The sequence below is a fragment of the Harpia harpyja genome, chromosome 1 (assembly GCF_026419915.1).
Source record: "Harpia harpyja isolate bHarHar1 chromosome 1, bHarHar1 primary haplotype, whole genome shotgun sequence".
NCBI classification, from domain to species: domain Eukaryota; kingdom Metazoa; phylum Chordata; class Aves; order Accipitriformes; family Accipitridae; genus Harpia; species Harpia harpyja.
In genome coordinates this window covers 71101670-71126740 of record NC_068940.1, presented here as the reverse complement: position 1 = coordinate 71126740, position 25071 = coordinate 71101670, and the positions used below count along the sequence as shown (strand labels likewise).

Sequence of the window (25071 nt, the reverse complement as noted above, 5' to 3'; positions counted from 1 at the left end):
AGAAGAGGACTAGGAAGAATATTCAGCCAATGAACTCTCCCTTGGTGGTAGACCAATTGCAGCAGAATGGGGACCACAAGTCAACAAAGGTCTGGGAAGGAGAGAGAGAATTACAGATTGAATTTGCTTTTGGCATCTCTTCTAACAGAGAAAAATTCCTGGATTCCGGGAATGCTAAAATAAATATATATAAATGTGCGGTTTATTATGGGTAAAGTTCTCAAAAACTGTTACGATAACTTGGTGTCTATCACCCAATTCTAAGGAAATGCTGCACTACTTACAGACAATATTAATAACAGATAGTGTTGACAAGGCCAGTCAGGTCTCAGTGGTAGCTTTTTAGCAGGCAGTTTCATAAAGCCTTAAAAAGTTTCCCTCAGCACAAACATGGTATATTCAAAATATGCAGATATACAGACCAAATGCTGCCTACTGACATATCCCAGTAACGATAACTGAAATACACACTGTAAAAACAGATTCTAACTATGGTGTTTGTGTACAAAACTCATTACAGGCCCAACATATCCTTTGCCATGTAGTGAACTGAAGCCATATGTCATGGCTGTGACATTACTGTGCTTGTAAAAGAGTTAGAATTGTTACCCATTTTAATATTGTAATTTATATTTTGATTGAATGATTCCAGTTCTGAAACACAACAACATGCAATCACACTTTGGACAATATTGCTAACTTTGCTACATTATAATGTAAAATATTTATTAGCAAATGGGAAAGCCATTTATTAAATATGTTTCTTTTTGTAGAAAGTTGTAGACATGTAAGAAATGTAATACTCCAGTATTCTGCCTTTTAAAAATATTCCTTATACAAGGAAATTAATTTGTAAAATAAGAAAAGGTATGAAAGTTTTACAAAAAATAATAGGATATATGTGGTAAAAATATAGTTTGCATGTCTAAGTATTACTGATCAAATAAAATCAGAAAGACTGCATTACTTTCTGTATGTAAATTAGCACAGCAAATCCAACATACTCTTTCCTGTACAATGTGAAGAGACGCAATAGAATAACAAATAATCAGGGGGATGAATCAAAGACAAATTTTAATTTTAGCACTGTGCTTCCTAGTAATTGATTTGTACGTAATGTATGTAACAATATGGTTATTATTTTTTCATAGAATTTAAGAACTCATAATGTAGAAGTTTCAGAACTCAAGCGGTAAGAGAAGGCGAGAACCTAGACTCAAGATCTGTTGACTGAGAAGTTTTCCATACAAACAGCAACACAAGCGGTTTAGACCCCTCTCCAAGCTGAATGTGGGGCAATGGGGAAAAGCAGTGTGAGTTGCGGTGTCTCTCAGGTCCCAGCCCAAGCACAACCTCTTCCAAGTGTGCTGCATGAACTGAGAGCCCTTCTCAGTGCCGAGTCAAGCGTGAACATGAACTCCTGCACCAGTCGGGTGGTACCGGCGGCAGGGAGTTGTGAAGCAGCACCAAGCTCCCCAGTTCGAGCACATGATGAGACAAATGCAGCTGCTCAGGGAGCCAAGGAGCGAGAAAAACTAGAAAGTGGCAGAGACACAAGAACTGCTAGAGCCAGGGTAGGGGAGCAGGAGACAGCATTAGTATGAGGAGTCAGACATCTTTGGATCCTTTGAGAAAAATATCTACCATTATGAGAAAATAGGAAAGCTGCCAAGCTTGCAGATACAGTATACAGGCACTTCTGTGCTCTGTCAGTGGTGGCAGCCAGTGCTGGAGGTGGACCCAGAAGGGGATACAAGAAGCACGCTGTAGGTAGCTGTGGGAAGTGTCTTTCTACTTTCAATCCCTCAGGGTTAAGCACTGTACCCTGAGGTACAAGAACTTTGAAATCTCATTGCTGCTTTGTTTCCTGCCACATGCAGTTTTCCTGCCTCTGAAAACAAAATGTTGGTCATTTGGGAGCTTCCTATTACCTTTAGATAGCAAAGATAAAAGACTGGGAGAAACAGTAAATCTACCAAAGCATACCAAACAAAGGTATTTACCTGTTCTATATCTGCTAAGATTTAAGTGACACCTACTCAGTGGTCATTTACATGCAGTTCTGTGTATGCCAGTAAGAGGTATGCTAGACGGAAAAAAAATGCTTGCAAACATCATAAATAAGAAATGAAACACTCCCCCAGACCTGGGTCTCCAGTGCATATATATTAATTACACACCAGAGAGTAAAGCCTCAGTATGTGCAAGCATTTAATTCATTATTTGCATTTATTAAAAACATTCCTTTTCACTTTAACAATACAGTAACCCAACGGTGAAATAACAGCAATTCAAATGCGGTCATTTACAGACATGCGGTTTCTTATGCCCATTGTACAGTGCAGCGCTGCCAAGTCTCACACCTTAGGAGTAAGCTCTTGCTCTCTCCTCTGTCACACACCTACATGCACACACATACAAAATTTACATGTCTGCTCTCACCTATACTCTTTTGGGAAAACCAACAAATTTCATCAATCACACTCATACAGATTTAAAAATCCTGGCAGCTTTTGAATAGCTTTTCTTCATCAGCTGCAATTAAGTGTTGGAAAAGAAATCCAAAATATACAGAGAGAGACTTTCTCCTTAATAGGAAATGTTAGCAATAGTATGTGATTTCTAATATGTTCCAAAGTTTTGCCACGCCATCTTACTGGAAGGCAAAGTCTGCATGCCCTGTGATTAGATTTCCTTAAATGCTGGGCAATTCAGTGTTGTCAGCCATAATATAAAACATTATTTATAACTATTTAACTGTTTTAAGAGTATAGTTAATAGCTTTCTGTAACGTGATCTTAAAGCAGTTGATTAAGTGTGCTTTACAACGTGACCAGAAAGAGCTTCCGATTAGTGACATCGATACATATATTTTACATCTCACATGGCCCGTACTTTTAAAAGTTGGGAGTGTTGAAATAGGAGTCAAACCAAAATGAAATCAAATCATTAGAACCGAAGCATTTCCTTACCACACTTCATCAATATCATCATGTCACGCCAATAGATTGAATATGCACAACATAAAATACCTTTCTCTGGTAATAAAACCTAGAAATATATAATTTTTCTGTCACTCATACAAAGCAAAGATGGGCCTCAGGGGGAGAATTCAGGGCTGGATCCAAAACTCATCATGGCTTTGGTTTGGGCTGTAACACAGAAAGTAAACAGAAAAAATGTTAGGCTCTGGATCTGAATAAAAGTTCAAATATATCCGAGGTTAAACGGATGTGACGGGGACTTATTTCCAATTTCAAGGCTATAAATTGCTAAAGGAGCTCACAGGTTTAAAAAGACAGTGTAGTTACGAAAATAGTAAATGTTTTCCAAACATGCAAGACTGTTCCCTGGGAGCCCGTAATTGCCCCACACTTCCTTTGGCAATTCCGGTTAGCTGCTTACACTTTTTATTCCTCGTTCATCTTGTGCCTGAAGAGGGACTAGTCTCATCCTGGCAAAGAAAGTCCCAGTATAATTACAAAGCAGGGGAATTTTTACATCCCAGACTGAATTTCAAACTTCTTTGAAATCTAGTAATGTTCAAAACCAGTGACTGCATTCACATACATTTTAACCGTATTTAATATTTCTATCAAAACCACAATTGTAATTTGCCATTGTATAATTTTCCTCATATTTATGCACTTCAGAAATTGAGACTAAGAAAAGGGTTCTGCAAGCTTTTTATTTCCAAATAAATACTTCAGTGAAATGTATTTCGCCAACAAAATGAGACATGTATTATTTGGGAATTGTACATATAGATACAAAGAGGCAGAGGGAACTGATTTTTTTCAGCCTTAAGAAGAGAAGGCCACAGGGAGACCCTACTGCGACCTACAACCCGCTAAGCAGCGGGTGTAGGAAAGATGGAACCAAACTCTTTTCAGAGGTGTACAGTGAAAGGACGAGAGGCAAGAGACAAAACTGGAACATGGGAAATTCCAATTTGATATCAAGAAACTTTTTTACAATTAATATTTTCAACCACTGGAACAGGTCCTCTAAGTGACGGTGGAATCTCCATCCTTGGAGACATTCAAAACATGGCCGGGCAAGGCCCTGAGCAACATGCTCTCCTTTGACCTTCTCTGGAGGTCCCTTCCAACCTCCATGGTTCTGATTCTATGACATATATAGGGAGAACTGAATCAAAAAGATACTTGACATTCACCATTTTTTCCTTAAAAAACCACACAAATATTGCCTAAACACTGATTCTACATGCTTAGAGTACAATTCTGGTATACATGAAAAGTATACAATTTGTTGTAAAATACTGGCTTGGATGAAAACAGTTTCCAGTTACTGAAATCAGTGGGGTTGGAAAGGTGAAAATCAAGTCAGAAGGAGATGGGATTATTGCCATCATACCTGTAATAAGCTTTTCTAATTGAATTAGTGTATTAGTGTTAGCGAGTCTGACAAGACTAGGGATTCACTAGAAATGCTGATATCAAACTTCTTTTTTATTTTACAATTTTAAATATTTGGTGGAGAATGTAGGCAAAGATAGAAAAATAGTAGTTTTTTTCTACTCAAGAGCAAGTTTTCCAAAAGATTTATATCACATGGATACTATCATGAAATACTATCTCATGATACCTTCTTAGAAAATTCAGACTGATTAGGGGACTCAACCATTAATTCTCAGAGCAAGTGCAAGTTTCACCAGTTACAATCACATATTTATTGATTCAAATCTTTGTACCAGTGCAAGCATATTGATTGTTGATCCTAGGATCACAGTGCATAACTTGTCCATTTGGATAAAGTCCTTCATTTCTTAAAGGAACAGTAACAAAATGAGAAAAGGTTCTGCACCATCTTTGTGTAGAATAGCTATAAGTTCTAGAGGGGTAAGATTGGCATCTAAACTTAGGATACATATACATACATGAGAACACTTATTAAATCATACATTTATTTCAGTAAGAAATGTTTTTAATTTGAATAATTGAAGAAATATTTTCATATTATATATATTATAACCACTATATATGTGTGGTTAAGATACAGAGTTTAAAAATACATTTTTTCCTGAAAATTGTGGATGTAAGTACAAGAAAAGACAAGATTATTCTTAGTTTATTTTTCCTAATATTTACACTGTACATGTGACAACCAGCAATAGTAGTTTACCTCTTACATATTCATTTAGCAGTACAAATAATAACTTAATACTGAATTATGACTAAACCATAACTAACTCTTTTGACTGGATGAACTGAGCACAGAAATACCTCAAGTTTCTTAAATAATAATAATAATACTACTACTTTTTTTTTTTTTGATTAGGAAACAGAGTTTTTTTCCAGGCATTCACTGTAAAAACTGTTAGCTGCCAAAGAACATCTTTATTTCAAACTTCCTATTATATTCCCAAAAACCAGCATTATAATGGTGTTAAATGAAAGCAAAACTACTTAGTCTCACAACATTGATGCTCCCCAGCTAGTGACTGTAAACCCCAAGTTCTTCCCAAGTCCCAGCCCACATGAGAACAGCGTCTTGTGACCCTTAGACAGCTCTTTATCAGGTCATACAGAGCAAAGAGCAGCGAGGAGAAGAAATGGAGGATAGAGATAAGAATAAATAGCTCTCCCCACCTCCTTAGAAATATTTATTGCTTCTCTGATTAATGTACTAGTTTCATTTTCCACTACAAAAGTTGATCTGGTCTTAAAGGAGAGGGTGCTGCACATACATTTCTTCCAAAATGATCTGTTAGTACAATGCAGGGAATTTATTGCTTTCCAGGAAAAATGGAATATATGGATGATATAAGACATTATTAATTGTGTGTACAGATCAAAGGATTACTTATTAACCTGTGATACACCTGAAGACATAAGATTGTTTTCAGAAACAAGAAGCACAAACCAGAAGCAAGTACAATGAATAACCTTAATTACTTAAAAGGACAGTTTCTATGCTCCTGCTTAGTTTCATTTCTGTTAGGACTGACCACGAAAAAGCTGGCAAACTTGTCAAAAACCTAAGTCAGTAATTCTAATAATTAATTCTATAATATAATATTAATTCTAATAATAATATTATGTCTCTCCACATAACCGGTTTGTTGAGAATACACATGAGAACATTTAAGAAACAGTAGGAGCAAAGAGGTAAAGGTGGTCTTGGAAGACAGTCCGTGGTAGCACCCAGCGCTGGCTGTACTGGGAGAAGCCCCGCATACCGACGACGGTCACTCATCACTGTTCATTGTTACTCAGCCCCGTTACTCTGGTAAGTGATCTGTGACTCGACTTTGGGTGAAAATCAAGTAGTGTCAGCGTATTGATGAGGTAATGTGCTTTCACGGAGATCCGCCAGTGTACGCAGGCAGGAGAACTGTGTGTAAGAATTTACGGTCACTCTCCTCTCACCCCTCTGCTTGGGAAGACCTGCAAAGGCTGGGAGATTAATGGTGGCGACGTACAAGGTGCACGTTCGCCTGTGTTTTGGAAGTGGGACCGAGGAAGAGATGATTAAATTAGGGTATGTGAGTATTGCAGAGGTGACGTTGTAATAACGAACATGAAGGGTGGGAACTGCGGTAGGGGGCAGGTGCACTTTATGGAGCTAACAGCTGCACGGCTCTACACGTGCCGGCAACGCTGCGCTGCTCGGGCCCTCTGGCCCCCTGAAGGCGTGTGCCACTAGGAGGGCGCGAAGGCCTGAGGGGCCTCAAGCCGAGCGGGGCGGGCCTTGCCGTCCCCCGAGGCCGAGGCCGGCGCCGTCTCCGTCTCCGGCCGGTTGTGGGCCGGCGGCCCGCCCCCGCGCGGGCAGGGCCGAGGCTGGAAGTGACGCGGGGGGGTGGGGCTGTGCGGCGCTGATGGCGGAGGCCCCATGTTGATGTCCCTGGCGCCCTCTGCGTCTGTCTAGGTAAGGGGCCCTCCCGGGCCTGGCTGGGGGACGGGCAGGTCTAACACCCTCTTTCCTGTCGGCCGCCGGCACCCACTGGGGCGGGCGGGGCCGTTAGGCCGCGGGCCTCCGTCCTGCGCCACCGGGACGCCGCCCCCCCCCCCCCCCTTCCCCCAGCTGTCTTGGGCCGGTCGTAGCGGGGAGGGGAGAAAGGGGGGAGCGGCGGCCGTTGCGGGGGGAGCGGGACCTGCGCGGGAGTGCTGTGGGAGGCGGCGGGGCTCCCCTCCCCGCCGCGCCGGCGAGCGCGTTGCGGAGGGCCGGAGCAAAGGTGATCCGCGGCGGGCAGGTGAGGCCGCGCCGGCCGCTGACGGGGTAGGGGGGGCAGAGAAGGGGTGAGAGGCAGTAAGCCGCAGGCCGGCCCCGCGGAGCGGGGCAAGGCAGGGCAGGTAGGGGCCGGAGGTGTCAGGTGCGCCCCGTCCTGCCGGGACCGCAGCTGGAGGACTCTGGTAGGAGCTGGCTGGGGCGGTGCGGCTCGTCCTGCTTTTGTTTTTCCTGCCTGACGAGCTTTTCCTCCTTCCGTCCTTTTCGGTGCGTAAAACCGAACACGTCGTTCAGCCTCCCAGAGGGAATCGCTTGTCATGTCAGTAATGAAGCCTAAGCGTAGCTCTTCCGCCTTCTCCTATTTCCCAACCGGTAGCTGTGAGCTAAGTAAGCAAGCACCCAGCATCCCCTAAACTATCCTTGAACTGTAAGTAGATCTCAGCTTCACCTAAGCTCCGGGGATTTTCCTGCCGGGGAACAGTAATCCCAGATGATTCTGCTGGTCTGTACAAATTCAGATTTGTGAATAGTTCTGCTTTGAGCTTGGAAACCAGCATCCCTTTACTGGTTTCACTAAGGCTAGTACTCAGCCGTGGTAGCTGGCAACCAGTGTGCAGAAATGAATGTTTGGGGGTTTTTATTGGTGTGAGTTTTTTTTTGTGTGTGTTGTTTTTTTGGATTTTTTTTTTTATAATATGTGCTTAGAATAAACTATGCAATTTTTAAAGCAGACTTATTTAAAAAAAGTTGAGTTGTTTTTGTTATTAATACTCTGTTTGCTCTTTTTGTACTTATCATGGGTAATGAAAACTGAAACAGTCTGTTTCATGTCAATATTATTTGGTTTCAGGTACTTCTAAATTACTAAAAAGGAATGAATTTTGTGGCACTCGAAAAAAATTAAGGCTATTCTGTTTCTTTTAGAATTGTAGAAACTGCTGCTTCCTACCATTTATAGTTCAGAATGGATTTGAGAACTATCTTAAATGTAATCCTCTCTTTTGAGAGGTGTGGGAGTTTTCAGGGTTTTACTATGCCGTAAAATTTCCTATGCTCTTCTGGACTCTGAAGCTAGATAACAGATAGGATTTATGTGTACCCTATTGTGACTCAAAAGTTGTCTTTTGATCTTTACTCAGTTTATTGCTTGTAGAAGTTCTTGTTTTTGTCCTTCATATCTGTTAATCTTTGCAAGCTTGGCATTTTATCATATTACTTGTGTTGTTCAGGGTACAAAACTGCTTTTTATTTAACATCTGATACATAAAAATAATGTCATGGCTGCCTATGTGTACTTCATGTGTTACACTAAATTGGGCAGTAATAAGCTTAAGCCTAAAAAGCCTGTTTACCTTTTCCTTGTTGTGAATGGTGAATACCTGTTTACTTCAGAGTGCATTTTATTTCAGAAAACATGAACTCTCTGCTACTTACTTTTTAACTGGTGAAGAGAAATTTTAAAAGGCTGTGGCAAATACACAGAGAGCCTTTAATCTTTGAACTTCCTGAGCCTTGCAGTGGCCCATCCCTTTTTGGGATTGGTTTCCACATGTATCTTCAATAAAAGTAATATATAATGTCACACACTTGGCAGTTACCTCATTCAAGGTGTGAATTTGCTTGGTCAGTATAAAATTACTTTTAATAGCAATTGCAAGAATAGGATGGCTCATTTTTCTAGAAATGTTTAGATATTTAAGGCCCCAATCCTTCTAATGTCAAATGTTTTGACAAACCTGTGATAGTATGTTGAAATCAAACACTTGAAACTTCTCAGTTGCCCATCTTATATTTTTGGCAGATATTGCCAAATCTGAGGAAGGGACGTTCTTCTTCTGCTTGTGAAGCATCTTGTGTTGCTGTAATTTTTAGCACTATGTATCCTGAATGAGGTGGTGAATGGAAAGCATGTTTAAAAGCTTTTGCAGTCCAACTGATTAGTGTTAATCCATCAAACTGCATGCATACCTAAATGTTCCTGCTATCATTGAAGTCCATTGTTTATGGTAATGAAGCTAAACATGCAGGGCTGAGAGCATATGTGTTACAGTGAGAACAGTAAAAGATGCCCACAGACTGCTAAACAGAGGCAAGAGAACTCTCAAAGAAGAAGAAGAAAAAAAACAAAACCCAAACAAACCCCTTCTGTTTAGATAAACTTTGTTTTTTAAAAATGTCTTAAAATGGAACTTTGTTGCTTTTACTGAGAGGGGAAGAAAAACTTTGTGTATAAAAATGCTGCGAAAAGCACTGAGCAGTACAGATTTTGAGAAAAGTTTAAAGTAGGGAAACTATGGAGCTTTGTTTCTCCTTCCCTGCCAAATCCAGAACCATTAAGAATATTTCATTAAGTTAGAACCCTGCTTTGTTTTCACACCACCGCTTTTATTTCCCACTTTCTGCTGCTGTATCTGAGATAAAATACTGGGGGCATTCAGCTAAGCAATCCTTTCTCTCCATCTTGATGTCATCACTGAAATGACTGCCCTTTTATTCTGAGAGGTGATTGTTTAGGAGTGATGCTGAGGCAGTGCACTTTGATGGACCTAGCCTATAGCCATCTGTTTTTGGAACAGAGGAACTAATTGTTAGGTTTCTCTGTCTTGTATATTTCAGATAGATGAATTTTTCTAACTTTTTTTTCCACTATATTGAAGTAGCAACTTCTACAGTTTTGTTACAGATCAATCATGTCATCCTTTCAAGAAGTTCTGTCTTCAGCTAACACTTTGCAGACTTCCAATTTTGCACATGTGATTTTTCAAAATGTGGCAAAAAGTTATCTTCCGAACACACATCTTGAATGTCACTACACTCTGACCCAGTTTATCCATCCTCATCAGAAAGACTGGGTTGGTATTTTCAAGGTAAGTAAAGCTTCTTCTATTGCTATTTCTCAAATGTTTACTGTCTTCTCTCTTACCAGTTAAAAAAAAAAGAAAAATTCCCAACAACAGTAAAAGCTCACTCGTAAACTTAAGTGGAACATCACACTTGAGTGATGTATTGGTTCCTGCTACTAAAGTGTGAGTTTTGTAACAAAGATCAAACTGGAGATCAAAACTAGAGGAATGAGTACACTTAAAGTCTGCTGGAGTAAAGGGAAGGTGTGCTGTGGTGGTGTCATGCAGAATTAAATGGAGGTGATTTGAGAAGAGATGCCTGGGCATAGAGTGATGTTGTGAACAGGACTGTATGAAGAGTGTGAGCCAGAGTAAGTGTGAAACGTGTGTGGAAAGAACAAAACCTAAGCTGGAGATATCCTGAGCCACATCCCCGACTCATTTTTGCTGCTAGAACAGGCTGAACAGTATAGATCACCAAAATTATTCAAAACAGACCCTTGAAAAAAGGAGGAGGAGTGAGGCCACATCTAAGTTATTTGGAGTTATTTGTAAAGGTTAATAAAATTTCATTTATGGGATTAGAAATTGATTATTTCTTCCATCTGCCTCTATTTAAGACCTTGATCTATGTTTCTTTGTCAATATAACTCTAGTAGATGATGCTTAAATTCCTTACTTGAATGGTTAATAGAAGTTTTGATTCGGGCTTTAAAGAAGTGATGCTTTGGCAGTGGGAGAGAGGGTAACAGCCTATCTCGGTACTGGAGGACCTTTCCCTTAGAACTGTCTGCTGTTTAAGAATGTAAATGCTTGACTTCATTGTAATCTGCAGATCACCAATGGATTGTTAGTCTTTATTCAAGATGAATTACTCCTCTGCAAAATAGAAGTACTGTGCTCTGTAACAAAGCTGAAGCATTTTTAATGCTATATGCAATGATTATACAGTCACTAAATTGTGTGAGGAAGGCATTAACTTATAAACAGGCACATTTCTCTAGTGGGAAGTTTTTAAAAATGTGTGTAGGTATCTTGATGACCTGCAAAGTTTTGACAAATAGTGTAACTGAGCACACTTGAATGTTTAGTTGATGACATTAATGAAACTAAAGAAAATCTTTATCAGAACTTTAAAGGGTGCTGTTCATATTACACGTATGCATTTTGAAATTATTTAAATGTAACTTGAGAAGCGAATGTTGTGGTTTTGTTGATCTAAATGAGGGAGGCAATCAGACATGACCCTAAAAATACTAATTAGGAAAATTAAAAAAAAAAAAGTGTGAAAGGGTTTTTCGGTGACTACATGAAATGCTGCGTACAGTGTATAGGTAACTTTTTGATTTCATCTTGACTTAATTTTGAAATCTATCTTGATGATAGATTTCATAAACTGTTGAGGTATGAGTTTTTATTCTGCTTTAGCAGCGGCAGGTAATACAGCTTTGGCAGTCATTTAAGGAACATGTTGAGCTGACATAAGGTAGTATTACTGCTGAAAGAAACATTTCCTCCTTTTACGCAGGGTGGCTTATTTCTTGTGCTTCCTCTACTTTATGTGGAACAAGCTCCTGTGTGATGAATCAAATCAGGGAATTGATTGAGGTTAAGACCAACATTTTGGGACTGGATTTTTTTAAATGGAATTCCCGAACTGAATTTCCAGTTCATCTAATTCTCATCAACACAAGGGAAGGAAGCATTATGAGATGGGGAAAAGGATGAAAATTGTTTTCTTTTTGTGACTATGTCAGCTTATACTGAATGTTATGAATATACTGTCTTAGTATAGTTATAGTACAGTGAGTTAAATGGAACCAGCTGTCCAACTGTATCTGTGTCTACAAATATGTACGTGTATGAGTAATGTTTACGGTAAAATAAATTGTGAAAATATAGTCATCTTGGGATAGATAATAGACAGAAGTTGTACTATACTGTGATCTGAGTGTAAAAATGAGTGACTTCTAGAGAACTGATTGTTCCTGGACAGTCAACAAACCACCTGGAATTAGTATGAAAACTGGTGAAACAGGCAGGGGTTTTATCATTTACCTTTCTAAAACATAAGAGGAATGTGAAGGTTGTGATGTGAAGGTAAAGTGATTTTCAGCATTAAAAAAAAAAAAAAGACAAATCTTGACTGATAATGAGAACAATAATTAATGGCCTTCTGTATTGGCCTAGTATGCAAGGAAAGTGAGGCTTCTGTGAGAAAACTCAAAGCATTGATTCACTGACTTTACGTGGCAGGTATAGAAGTCCACCTTGTCTTTCTGAGGTGAATAAATTGCCTAGAAAACAAACCTGTTTAAGCTGGTGTAATTTAACCTTTGCCTGGAATTGCACAGAAAGATACTAGTGTTGTAGTAGTGAATACTGGACAGGGGGAAAAGGCACCTAGTTTAAAAACAAATAAATAACTCCCAGCCAAAAAAACCTAGTGGTAATTTCTGATTAGTATAGAAAATAAGTATCGAATAAGATCCATCCCCCCCCCCCCCCCAACCCCCCCCCCCCCGGAACATTGTGTTGTTTTTGTTTCTAATGTTGACTTTTGTTCCATTTTAGGGGGCAGTGGCTTCAACTGTATTGTCTTGTGTTTGCTCAACCAGTTAGCTAAGAATTTTTTTATTGAACTGAGCAAAGAACCTTTTTAAGTGAATGGTTTTCACTTAGGTTGCAAGTCCAAGTATGTTTCTTCAGCAGCAATGATGTCTTGAGTAGATATTGGTTATTTGTATCCTTATATTATCCTGTTTGTTTTGCTAGTCCAGCTGTTTGTGCAGCTGCACAGTGAAATGGATCAGGGAAGCAATCTGCCAGAAAAATACAGCTGCTCCTCCCCCAGCTTTTACCATCTTATTTCACAACTGGTTTGGTTCTTCAGCTTGATCGCTGTGTGATGCAATGGGCAACTGTGCTGGCATCACTGTGATGGAAACAAGTGGACTAGGAAGGTGTGCGGGAGAAGGGCTGCGCCTACTGTATTGGCATGGCCGCCTAACGCGGAATGACAATTGAAGCTTCTTTTTCAAATCTTTATTGAGTTCTGTTCTGAAGAGCAGCTTTTAAGGGTTTGGGTTGTCAGTTTGTTTCCTTTTTAAATGGAAATGGAACTAATGGTTCCAGAAGCAAAACCTGATTTCATATACTGACTCTTTAATTTCTAGCTTCTGAGTTTTTTAAATGTTTCCATACTATGCACTACATGTCTAATAGACTCTTTTTATTCCATGTACATTTGCATTTGTGATTGTTGTAGTTGCCATCAGTGCTGTGCAGCATACATGAAAAAGTGATGTTAGAAATGGAATCCTTGGTAGAAGCCATAAATTGCTTAGAAGAGTTTCTTTCTGTGTGTCTCATCGTGGTTATTTATTCATTTATGTGTTTATTACAGAACTTCATTTTGCTTTTCATTATATCAATCTTTTCCACCTGGTATACATTCTTGTTCACTTGCTAGGCTTAATGCTTCTGAGTCCAGTCCCGTCCCCCGTCCCCCCCCCCCCCTTACTAGGAATGTTTCCAGTTTTCTGTCTACTGAGTATTCCACTTATGTCACTGATTATTGGCTTCTATGTTGTACTATGAAAAGATAATGGCTTCAATGAAAGGTACCACAGCAGGTTCCTTCATGTTTGCAGTTGTTTATTTACAGATATCTTCTCAAGGATAGTTTACAAAGCAACTTAAAATAAGGAGCCAAAGCAAGATAAAGTACCGCCTCCCCGTTCTCCATCAGAGGCATCAGAAAGGTCTTGTTGGTAGGTAGAATAGGTCTAGAACTTCAGACCTGAGCTAGGGGTTTGTGGCATACAGCGTTATGACAAAGAACTAAAATTGGCAAACAAATAGCAGTTCCTCTAAAACTTAACAGATTCTACCAGCTTCTCTGCATATGCTGTAGATGAAACATGTTGTTTGTTGTTTGTTGTTCTCAGCATGATTTAAGTTGCTAAATGTTGAACTTTTTTAATGCTGAGTGTAAGGCACTTTGTGGTGGTGGTAGTGGTTTAAAACTGTTCCTGAGAAAGTTGTTTTCTATTGTTTAGAAAAATGCAAACCCAGTGTTCATAAACTGAAAGGGTAATGTTGCATATAGGAGAATTATTTCAAATATACTAGTTTTCTTACAAACTAGGTGTATCTAAAGGCATACACTACTTTTGGGATTGGACCTTTGGCAAAAACTTGGAGGGGTGGGAAGTACAATAATGAAGATGATGCTACCCTTCACAGCAGAAGTTCTGAATATGCAGCATTTGTATTCTTTTTGCATATATTCATCCTTCTTTTTCTTCCTTGTCCCCTACAGGAGGCTTAAAACCAGGTTTTGACTCGGTCTTTGAATCTGTTTTCTTTCATGGCTGCTATTTCTTTCGGCTTTTGTGACATTCTGGAGGGTCATCTGTAATCAAGTGCCAAAAGATCTTCATTGGTTATGTCCTTGCTTGTTAACGAGAAAAAGAAAAGGCAGTTTTGCAGATAAGTACTGGTATAGCACTTTGCATGGACATCCTGAGCCCAAGTCCCTCTTCGTACAGTTTTATGGGAACTAGAATTTGAGACCGGCTTTCCCTCTAGTGAGAGTTTCAGTGCAGAAGAACCTGGTTGTTCCTTGTGTGGAGTCAAAGGGGAGAAAGCTTATCATCCTTGATAGATTTCATAGGAGATCTGTATTCCCAGAATGATGCAAGACCAGTGTCCCCTCTTTATTCTTCTTTGCTTATCTCTGATTAATCAAAATCTGGAGAGGCCCTTAAAGTAATCCAAATCTAAACCTTTGAAATGAGGAAAAATAATTAATATGTGCACTACATCTGGTTGCAGAAATGGCCTTTCTGGTAGGTAGTCCTAATCTCTGGATGGGGAAGTCTACATTTTGTGACTTCATTTCACAGGAAAGTGAAGTAATCGTATGGCCATGTGATATTGTTTTGCATTATTAATGCATAATGTCCAGATTTGCAGAAGTACTTGAAAAAACTGATTGGTTTTTAGGAAGCAATGCTTACCCCTCTGTCTAGAGCATATGTATGCAGATAGGACTGACAGGTGTTAAGTATACAAGGGAGGCAGGTTTACTATACATCTCAAAGGCACAAGGAAAGAATGTTATGGGCATAATAAAGATACTGCTTCAAGACAGTAGTGTTAAAGGTGTGGGTGTTTGTGGGGTTTATCATAATGCTTTCTGAGGATTTAATTTTGCTGAGGCCAGCATGCTGGAAAGACCTGCGATACCAGCAGGTAATCTTACATATGTTAAGCTAGTAGTTTTGGTCTTGCTGTGTCATTAACTAACTATTCTGTCAAAACTTTTCTGTTCCTCAATTCTAGTTGGTATATTTTTGTAAGTAAGCTACATTACCATTCTTCTAGGGTGTCCATTTAAGTTATAGACATGCTTTGGTATTGAGTGCCTCAGTGTACTCCTAGAGAAGAAAAGGAAATCTTTTATTTCTTAATGTCCATATTTTTAATATCCACAACTTAAAAATGGTGATCTGATGTTATGGTAACTTAACATACGGAAAAACTGAATAACCAGGATTGGGAAGATCTTAGTAATTTACCTGAATGCAAGAAGTATCTGCTTGCTCTGAGAGAGTACTCAGTATTTAGGAGGTCACAGCTGAGCTACTGTTTGTGCATCAGTGCAGTACCCGTATTTACATGCAACTTAATTTCTGCTTTTCAATGTACTGATTTATAGCAAACCTCAGAATTAACTTGTCTGTGGTCAAAAACTTCTGTAACAGAATTTAACAGTGGATTTGATGGACACCTAAGAAATAGCTTGGTGGTTGTGTTTTATCAAGACAATATAGATATGTTTTTGTATAGTACTGTGGGTTATTTCGTTTCCTTTGGACTACAAAGTACAACTTGTGTGAGTCATTTCAACGTCCTGATTTTGTTGTAGATTGATTTTTTTTTTTTTTTAATTTTTTAAGATATCACTCACTCACATATGTACAGACGATGTTCTGAAGTATAGCGCAACAGGTGGATGTGTTATTGACCACAGGCATACAGAAATATTTCTGGCATGGAACCATCATTGCACAGCAGGGCATGATAGATACAGGAATGTGTAGTGGACAGTATGTCCTGTTGTTAAAATACTTGGGAATAGAATTACTGGAATTCAGGATGTTTTGAGAATTGCTATATCCACAAATTAGAGTGTTTCTGTTGGTCTCTGATGTACCTTCTTTGGAAAGACATGTTGTAAATAACTGAGATAATGTTTTTCTTTAAAAAAAACAAAGTCAGTCCATGGCAATGTTGTTTGCTGTTTCTGTACTAGATAAAGAGAAGGATAATCTGGGTTTATGTGATGTTACCTTTGACAAGAAATTCTGATGTTTAATTCCAAGCGTCGTTAATTTTCTAAAAATATTTGTTATGGTAGGTTTGCGTGGTCAGAGACAGAATTGTCATAATGAAGCAGTCGGTAGCTGGTAACAATTTTGAAGTAAAAGATTGCGCTAATTTATAGTTCTCATGATACATGATAGTAAATGAATATTTCACTGAAACCCCACCTACCCTTTTTTAATACATTTTCATGCTTACCTCTTAAAGTAAACAGTAACTTTGTTACTCTTTAATCTATAATAACATTTCCTTGGACAGTCATTTACATATGTAACAGGTTTTCTTTTAGAGAGTTCTTATTGTTTCTATATTTATTTTGATTTATACCTACTAAGAGAGGAAGTTGATCCTATGGTGTAGGCACTGTGTCAATGTCATTTTGACATATTCCTCTGAACTATGAGGTAGAAATACAACAAATGAGAGATGATCGGTTAGCATCCTGATAGTACCTTGATATTACAACAAATACCATATTTTCTCAATAGCTCAAGTTAAAAGATTGCCTGTATGTGTTTGTAACATTCAGCAGAGATAGACTTCTTCAGGTTTGGGCATGAGAGAACATCTTAAGATTACACCCTTTCATAAAGGGTCTAGAGTACCTTGCAGCTGTCTTCTACCCTAAAATGTTTCAGCTTTAGGGTTCCTGCTGAATAACAGATTTTTATCTCTGTGACTAGCAAGGTCGTGTCTGAAGTGAAGTCTTAAATGGCTTGGAATGAGCTAAGTCAAAGTTGCATGTGCTATAAGGCAATCACAGACATACTAGAAAACCCAAGGTTGTAGCTTTGACTTCATTGTTTACTTACTTTGAAATGTCTATGCCTTAATGTTACTAAAGTGTGCTTAATACTTTAATAAGTATTTTTCCTCATGTCCATGTTCTGAAATTTTTTGCAGTTTGATTCTTTCAGAATTGGCATCTAGATATCATTATTTGATAATGATGCATGTGTTCAAAAGTATATGGCCTCAGTGGCATGTCAGTGTTAGCAGTAAACTATCAGTAATTTTGCCAGGTATGAGCTTCACTGCCCCCAGATGTTTTAATTTTTTGACCTGTTAATTGGCTTAGAAAAACTCGTTACCTGTAGCTGCCTGTTGTAGGCTGTTATAGGCTCCAGTAGCACTAGCACTACTCTGACTTTCAATGTTACTTGAACTCAGGGTTACAGCACAAACCAAGCCTGCTGTGGAGAAATGACTTCCTAGGATACTGAGCCTAATTGCATTTTGCTTAGATACCTGTGTTTTCTGTCATTTGGGTCAAAATAACTGTTTCTTACCATGTGAAATATGTAAAGGCTGCTGACTTACTGTGGTCAGTAATAATTATAGTGTATAACGTATGTCCAAGGCCTTATCTACTGTCTGTAATTTTGCTTCTTTCAGAGGTAGTTTATTGTCTCCTTGTAGTACTTAGGGCATTTTGCCAAATTACTTTCTAAACTATATAATTTACCTTCTGAATTACAAAAATGGCATGATTTTTGTGGTTTGGGTCGTTGGTGTGGCTGCTTTTTTAAAAGTGTTTTTTTTTTTTTTTTTTTTTTAGTTGGGTCATATTGGATATTGACAATAAAGACTCATTGGTTATGCCAAAGTTGGTTCAGCTAAACAAGTATTTCCTGGGTTTGCTTCTCTGGTCTGCTGATGTCAGTACATGTGTTGTATAGATAGGTAAAACACTCTTAATGCAGCAGAATGAATGCTGCGGTTCTTCCTCTTAATGCAGCAGAATGAATGCTGCTGTTCTTCCAGTTGCGTAACAGGTTTCTGAGGCCAGGGAAGAAAATGCCAAGTGAGTTTCCCTTACAGTGGTGTTTCTTTAAAGCACTGTCTCTCAAGATTGAGTTGACTGACTTTACCAAGGCATTTTAAAAGGACAAAAATTGAAGAAAACAGAAAAACAGAAGTGTTTATTTTCCATGTTCATCTGAAAGTCAAGAAATTAAAAATGAAGTTTGAAATAATTTTTACACCGCAAACACTGTGCAATTGTAAGGCAGAGCTTTCTTCTTAGAAAAGCTTATGTTCCTTCTAAGATGAATCAGATGAGAGTTAAAGGAGACACAGTAAAATAAAATGGTTATTATTTTTCCTCAGTAGTATATTTGGTAACTCATTATTGGCATACAGACAGGCACACAAACTGTGTTCCTCCCCCATTCCCCCATTTATTTTTCTAGTCAGCTAATTTTCTTCTAGCTATTTTGTGGAAGTGTTCTGTGGGGGAAATGTAAATATGGGAAAGCTAATCGTGCTGTGTGGCATTTCAGTAAGAAAGGGGCTTGTATCTGTGGGGCAACATAGAAGAAGAAAAAACTTCCATGATGACTACATGCCTATTTATTAGTAGAAGGAAAACCTGTCTGGTATGAGTATTGCGGACAGTTGAGTTGTCCCTACTTGCCCAGCCAAATTGCAAAGTACTTGGTGTTAGACATCTTAACCTTTACCAGACTTCAAAATTTCCACTGTGACTACAGAGTTGGTTTATATGACTAAAAAGTAGCTTATGATGTCCTAAATTGAAATAAGCCTTCTTGCTCAAAAGTAGGAAATAGGAATATAGTGAATGGATTACTCTGTAATAACCTATTAAAGCTTTCCATTTTATGGAGGGAGAATTAAATAAAGTGAGGTTTGTTTAACATGTTGTTTGTACATAATAACATAATCTGGATATGATGTTTTTGTAGGAGCCATGTTTAGTCATGTTTTTGGTTTAAAAACCTGGGTTGAGAAGATGAAAGTAGGATTTGGTTTCTGGATTATTAATCTGCTGGTTAACATCTGGAAAGCAAGAGGGTTGGAATTTATGCACAGCTTTCTAATTTAAAAATGGATTTCTGAGTGGAGTTTGTGAGAATTAAATGTAGAGAAATGGAGAAGATAGAAGAACGTGTTGAATACCAGGCTAGCAGAGACTTTATTTCTAATTCTGATTATAACATGGAATTTTTTTTTTCCTGTTGGTTTAGGGAAGTTGCATCATCTAACTCTTATGTGCTCTTTTGCCTAAGAAATAAGAGTGTTAATATTTTTTGAGTTTTTAAATCTGAGCAAAATGTTTTCAGAGTTTTCAATGAATTCCTTAAAAGGTAATGGTATCAGCACAGCCAGTCAATGCATCAGATGACAGACTTAAGTTCAGAGTTCACAAGTCTTCTGTGTTGTTTGACAGGTCATTCTCCTTTTTCCCCCCTCTGAACTTCAGCAGGTTTTGTGCTGGACTTCTTGTGTAATTTGTAATGTTTGTGTGCTTGAATGTGGATATTGTAATGTGCCAAGTTTTTAAATGAGACTAGTAAACTCTGCCTCTTGTACTCCTCCTGGTTTACACAAAGTTTCACAGTGTGTCCCATTGAAATTTCTCATGTATTTGAGATTTCTGATGGTAAGAAAGTACTAGTGTGCGTTTATTTCAGCTTTAGCACTTTGATTGGAACTTGGTTTTGTGTTGGTTGACCATACTTTTTGTTTGGTGTGTGTTTTTTTTTTTTTTAATTGGTATGTGAAGTTATTTTCATTAAAGGAATTCCAACTGAGTTTTTGTACAGCAACAAAGTCTGTAGCTGTTTTGATCCAGATGCTGTTTCACTTGAGTCGCTTTCATTTTGAGACTCTTACTCTAATTTTTTAGTACTTCTGAGTCAAATGCTTTTTCAGTTAACAGTGTCAATTAAAAAGGAAAAAGCATGTTATAAAAGTATTTGTATCTGGGTTCTTTGTATGCCTTTGTAGTTAGCATTCTAATGAAAGTGTGGCTTTTTTTTTTTTAATGTTGGTTTCGCATTTTAGTACACTAGAATATATTCTTCATTGCAAAATTGGACTGCAACTTCACATGAGGCCTAAACAGCAATTAAGTGTGGATTTCCACATGTTTTCCCTAATTTCCAGTTTTTTAAAAGCTTTTAACTTCTAATTTTTAATGTAAATAAATACACTTGCAGCTTGAGTAGTTAGATCATAAGTTTTTAGAACTTGGTCCGTAAATGAAGGAAACAAAAAATTAAACAATGTAATTGAAGACTTGATTTTTAAATATATTTTTATAATGGATATAATTTCTCTCAGTGACTACTTTTTTTTCATTATTACTGAAGTTCAAATACAGAAATGAAATTTGTGAATCTTTCTTACAAGCATTTGTCTGGTGTTTTTTTTTTTTTTGGTAATGTTTTCATGAATACAGGTGCTCACTGTTAGTCATATCAGCTGTTTTGGCAGTTGAAATGGTCAAACTCATGTTCTTACAGGCCTGAAGATTTTTCTCTGATAACAGTAAATGACTTTGCACTTTGTCTGCCCTTGTTTTCTGATGCTTTGTGCTGGTGTTATTTTTTCATTTTCTTATTTTTTGGAATAGAAATAATACTGCAAGATGCTAGTAAATTAAATACTTAACCACTTATTTCCATTTTCTACTTTGGTGTAAAATTGTTAGGGTTTTGTTCGTTTGTTTTAAACTTTGAGACAACTAGAATTTGAATGATGTGAAAAAGGGAAGACTTAATAGATAAAAATTTGTGGTAAAAGTTCTATGGAGCATTTAAATAGTATTTAAATAGCATCTGCATTTACTTTTTAACATGCATTCGTGTTCCAGTACAGTATTAGAGAGAGTCTGGACACAAACTAAGGAAGCAGCCCTGCTTCCTTCTATTTTCATGCTGAGGGCTTCTAAAGATTGGAGAATTTCTCTGCTTCTACTTCTTATGTTAGAATTGGAAATTACTCTAAAGTCTGCATGTGAAATTTTTCTTCTACTCTGTTACTGTTCTGGGATTTTCCTGGAGACTCCTGCATAGATAAGCTTGGAGATAGGAATAATCAAAGCAGATTAGGATTGGATTTTTTTCCACAGAGTAGATTCTGTGTTCCTGCTGTTGCAGAGCAAGTGTAGTGGGGTCAAAGGAGCCCCCTCACCCCAAGAACTGGACCATCAGCTGCAAAAGGCTTTGCGAGGTGGCAGGATATCCTTTCTCTGCTACTCGGACATTGTTCTATGAAGAAAATATTTCTGAAAATGAAAGATTAGGATTAATTTATCTGCTTTTAGTTTCACAAAACTTACCTTTGAGTTTTCAAAGTATGAAATTAAGGAATATGCTGGCTAGGGAACTCTTTTTAGTCTGTGCTCAGTTATTGCTACCTCTGAATTCTATAGCATTCACAGAAAGTGGCATTTAAGAAACTAGGGGTATGCAATAAGTAAATACATTTATTTTTTAAAATGTTCTTTCATGTTTTCTCCAGTGTACAATACTGATTGATACTACTTACCCTATGCTAACTGTATTTAACAACACCTACTTGTGGAATCATCCAATTTCTTGAGTTCTGCGCCATTACCAGGAAGATACAAATTCTTATGTTTATGAGAAAAGCTTCAACTTGCCCTTTTTCAGTATGTCCCAAGCAGAATTGTATGGGCCAGTTGCTGTAATGGTCTTTTTAATTAACACCCCCCCCCCCCAAACCAAAACCCAAAACACAACAAAGAAACAACAAAAAAGACAACAAAACCACCTTACATGGACATTTGCCTTAAATAGCAATTTTTCTCCTGTCAGTGTAGTCCAGATAAGGCCTTCACAATAAATGGGTTCTTGGGGGGGATCTAGACTCTTCTCCCTCTCTGGAGACTAACCTGGAAGATAAGTCTATATTAATTCTAGCAAGTTTTGTTGCTTTGATCAGCAGTCAGAGAAACAGTCTAGCTCTTCTGATTTCTTTCATTAAAATGAATATATGAACATGAAAATATTTTCCCAAGCCAATATGCCTGATGATGCTGCTGTTAATTTTGCTTCCAGAGGTACAGTGTTTTGGTTTTCATATAAAATCACTGTGGGTTTTGTGACAAGTATTTCCATCTTCCTCTTCATCATTTTCACTCTTTGTTGATTTCCTCTGTAGCTTTTACCACTAGTTTTAGTTTATGTCAATTTTTATTTCCTTTCCCTTGAGCAATCTTAAAATTTCTTTATATAGTTTTAACCCTATTTTTAGGCAACTGTTGGTTTTCCTTCTGAGCTGAAAGAAATATCTTTGTTAAAGGTCGCATTTAGATCATTGCTGAGCCATTCAATGTATGTTTATAGTGTTGCATCTGTGGTAGTATAATCTGTTGCCATAGAGAAGGCTATGACTGTGTAAGAGTATTTTGTATTTCTGAACTACTGTGTACTTCATACTAGGCTTATTAAAGAGAATATTGTCGAAAGATACAAAGTACTAAAATAAAAAAACCTGTTGATAGTTTGGGGTTTTGTGGTGTGGGTTTTGGTGGTTTGGTTTTTTTTTTTTGACGATCTAGATCCTGGACCTAAAACATCCATTACTTAATTTTGTATTTATTTTCTTCTCAGCATATCATTGCTTTGGTTTTGCTCCTTGTTTCTGTCATCTAAGAAATAATCCTATGGAAGTTAATGATAATTATTGTTAAGTAGGAAAGGCGTTGAATAATTTTACTAAGTTAACTTGCTTTGCTTCCCTTTTTTAAATGTGTGCAACTGCGAGGAAGTAGATATTTGTTCATATTTCCTTCTCCGCGTTGTCACTTTTTGACATCTGCAACCTGTAGCAGGGAAGAAAGACCCTCATCTTCTGAAATCCTGTGCAGTGAAAAGATCTGTTGGGTAGCCCACACCCGCTGATAACTTGCGTATGCCCCATTAAGAAATAAGTGGATTCTCAGGATCATAAGCGTGTAAGATGGAGAGCTTTGGCAGAGGAAGCAGATGATGGGTGACAGGAAATAGGGGGAATCGCTGGAGAAAATACATGTGGGGTAAACTTCCCGGGGTATTGCCCACTAGCTTGTCATATGTCATAGTTCTCTCTTTACTAGTAGCCTGTAGATTAGAGTCACACTTGAAAAATATGGCACCTTCTGAGAAACAGGCCAGGAGAGTTATTTGTTGTCTACACAGTTACTTTTTTGTTTCTATTGGTATGACTAAAGGTTTAAATGACCTTAAAAATATTCCTTGAGTAGATTACTGTTACAGGTAAAGTATTCATAAAAATAACTTTTGGTTTCAGAATAGATTATTGAATTTACAAATCAGCATGTGTTATCTAAAAAACAATAATAAAAATGCCACAATCCCAGAGACAAACTGAATCAGAAGTTGAGTTGATCTCCTAGCGGGAGCATTTTTCTTTTATATTCACTGGATTTTGCTCCTTCTTTCTACGTTTTCTGAAGTGTTAATTATCAGAAAGAAGGATGTTATTTTACTCGGAAAATAGGATCAGAATCAGAGTGTGTATGTTTGTTTTTTTTTAACCAGTAGGATGAAAAGATTACTTCAGTTCTGTACAGTATTTGGTCTGGTTGTAATAATTCAGTTTCCCTTCTGAAATTAAAAAGAGCAAGATGGGGACTTGTCACTCATTGGGAACTATGTTTAAAAACCTATCTTCTTTCTTTATTTAGGGCAACAAGTACTGGTATATGCTTCCCTTTTCTGAGGTAAAAGCAGGTTCAGCAAAAAAAGGGGTATTAACATCTGAGTTGGATATGAAGACATGGCTAATGTGAAAATCTGCAAAACATTTTTCCTGTGAACTTTTGCCAAGGAAAAATTGCCTTCACTCCCCTTCAAGTTACTGGAAGAGCTTTACTTGTTATTACTCAGATATTTAACAGTGTGGGAGTAACACTCTGAGGAAATGTCATTTCACTGACATCTTTAAAAGCTCTTTGATATGAGATATCATAGAAATATTCAAAATTTTGGCTAAGAATAGGCTTAAGATGTAGTAGGTGATTCCATTCTGGTGGATGCGTCAAGAGTCTGCACTGCTTTTCTCTAATGAATGTTGCCTTAAAGAAGTGACTGTAGTTAGCAAAATCAAAATTTCATCTGGTTTTGCTGCTGTTCATCCTTGTTTTTTAAGAATATAAAAAAGGCCTGATCATCTTGGACCAGTTCTTTTTTTCCAAACATTAGCTTTTCACCACATCTTTTAATACAAAGTGAAGAAATGTAATGGACATCTATGGAATGATCTTTTTTTTTTTTTTTTTTACTAAAGCTAATTAGTAATTTTCGTACATGAAATGTATGCCTGTATACATGTATAATTGCTATTTGATTACTTTCAGTTCTGCTGTTCTCTTTGCTTATCTAAACATGTTTTCTTTTTTCTTTTTTTTTTTAAAGCTGACAAAAAAATCCGTTCTTAATGCTTTTAAAATACACTATTGCAGTGTATCCTTTGTGAAGGAGGATTTGGTATGAACTTGAACTTTATAAGTCTTGTCTATTGAAGTAATAGAAATCATGATTGGTAACTTCACCGTTTTTGGTGATCGGCCGTTTTTTTGTGGTTGTTTTTTTTCTTCCTCTTGAAGCTTACTGTCTTACTTGATAAAAATTGGTAAACAATTTGTCCCCTTTTCACTTCTTAACTCTTCTAAGACAGTATACCCAGTTACTTATAAATCATACTACACCTAGCTTTTGGCAAGGTTTTTGGTATTTTTTTTTTTTTTTTTAGTCAGTGGATTAAAATGGATATATTTTTTCTTCTCCTTTACAGTTACACTATTATTAATATCCATTGCTTTACAGGGTTTCAGGTTTAGATGCATGTATTTCAAGCTCGTTGGAATATG

At 37.6% G+C, this 25071-nt stretch overlaps 1 protein-coding gene across 6 annotated transcripts in view; it reads left to right on the top strand.

Annotated features, from left to right (window-relative positions):
* The first annotated feature begins 6752 nt into the window (after nt 1–6752).
* The window catches only part of TAX1BP1 (Tax1 binding protein 1), a 64904-nt gene continuing 46585 nt past the window's right edge, over nt 6753–25071 (top strand). For 5 of the 6 annotated variants that reach the window (XM_052799359.1, XM_052799334.1, XM_052799342.1 and 2 more), the window contains exons 1-2: nt 6753–6891; nt 9875–10058. In XM_052799359.1, the coding sequence (XP_052655319.1) occupies nt 9882–10058 (177 nt within the window). In that variant the 5' untranslated portion in view covers nt 6753–6891; nt 9875–9881. Of the gene's footprint in view, nt 6892–7199; nt 7217–9874; nt 10059–25071 lie in introns of those variants that run through there. The other variant, XM_052799324.1, reaches the window with a different exon arrangement.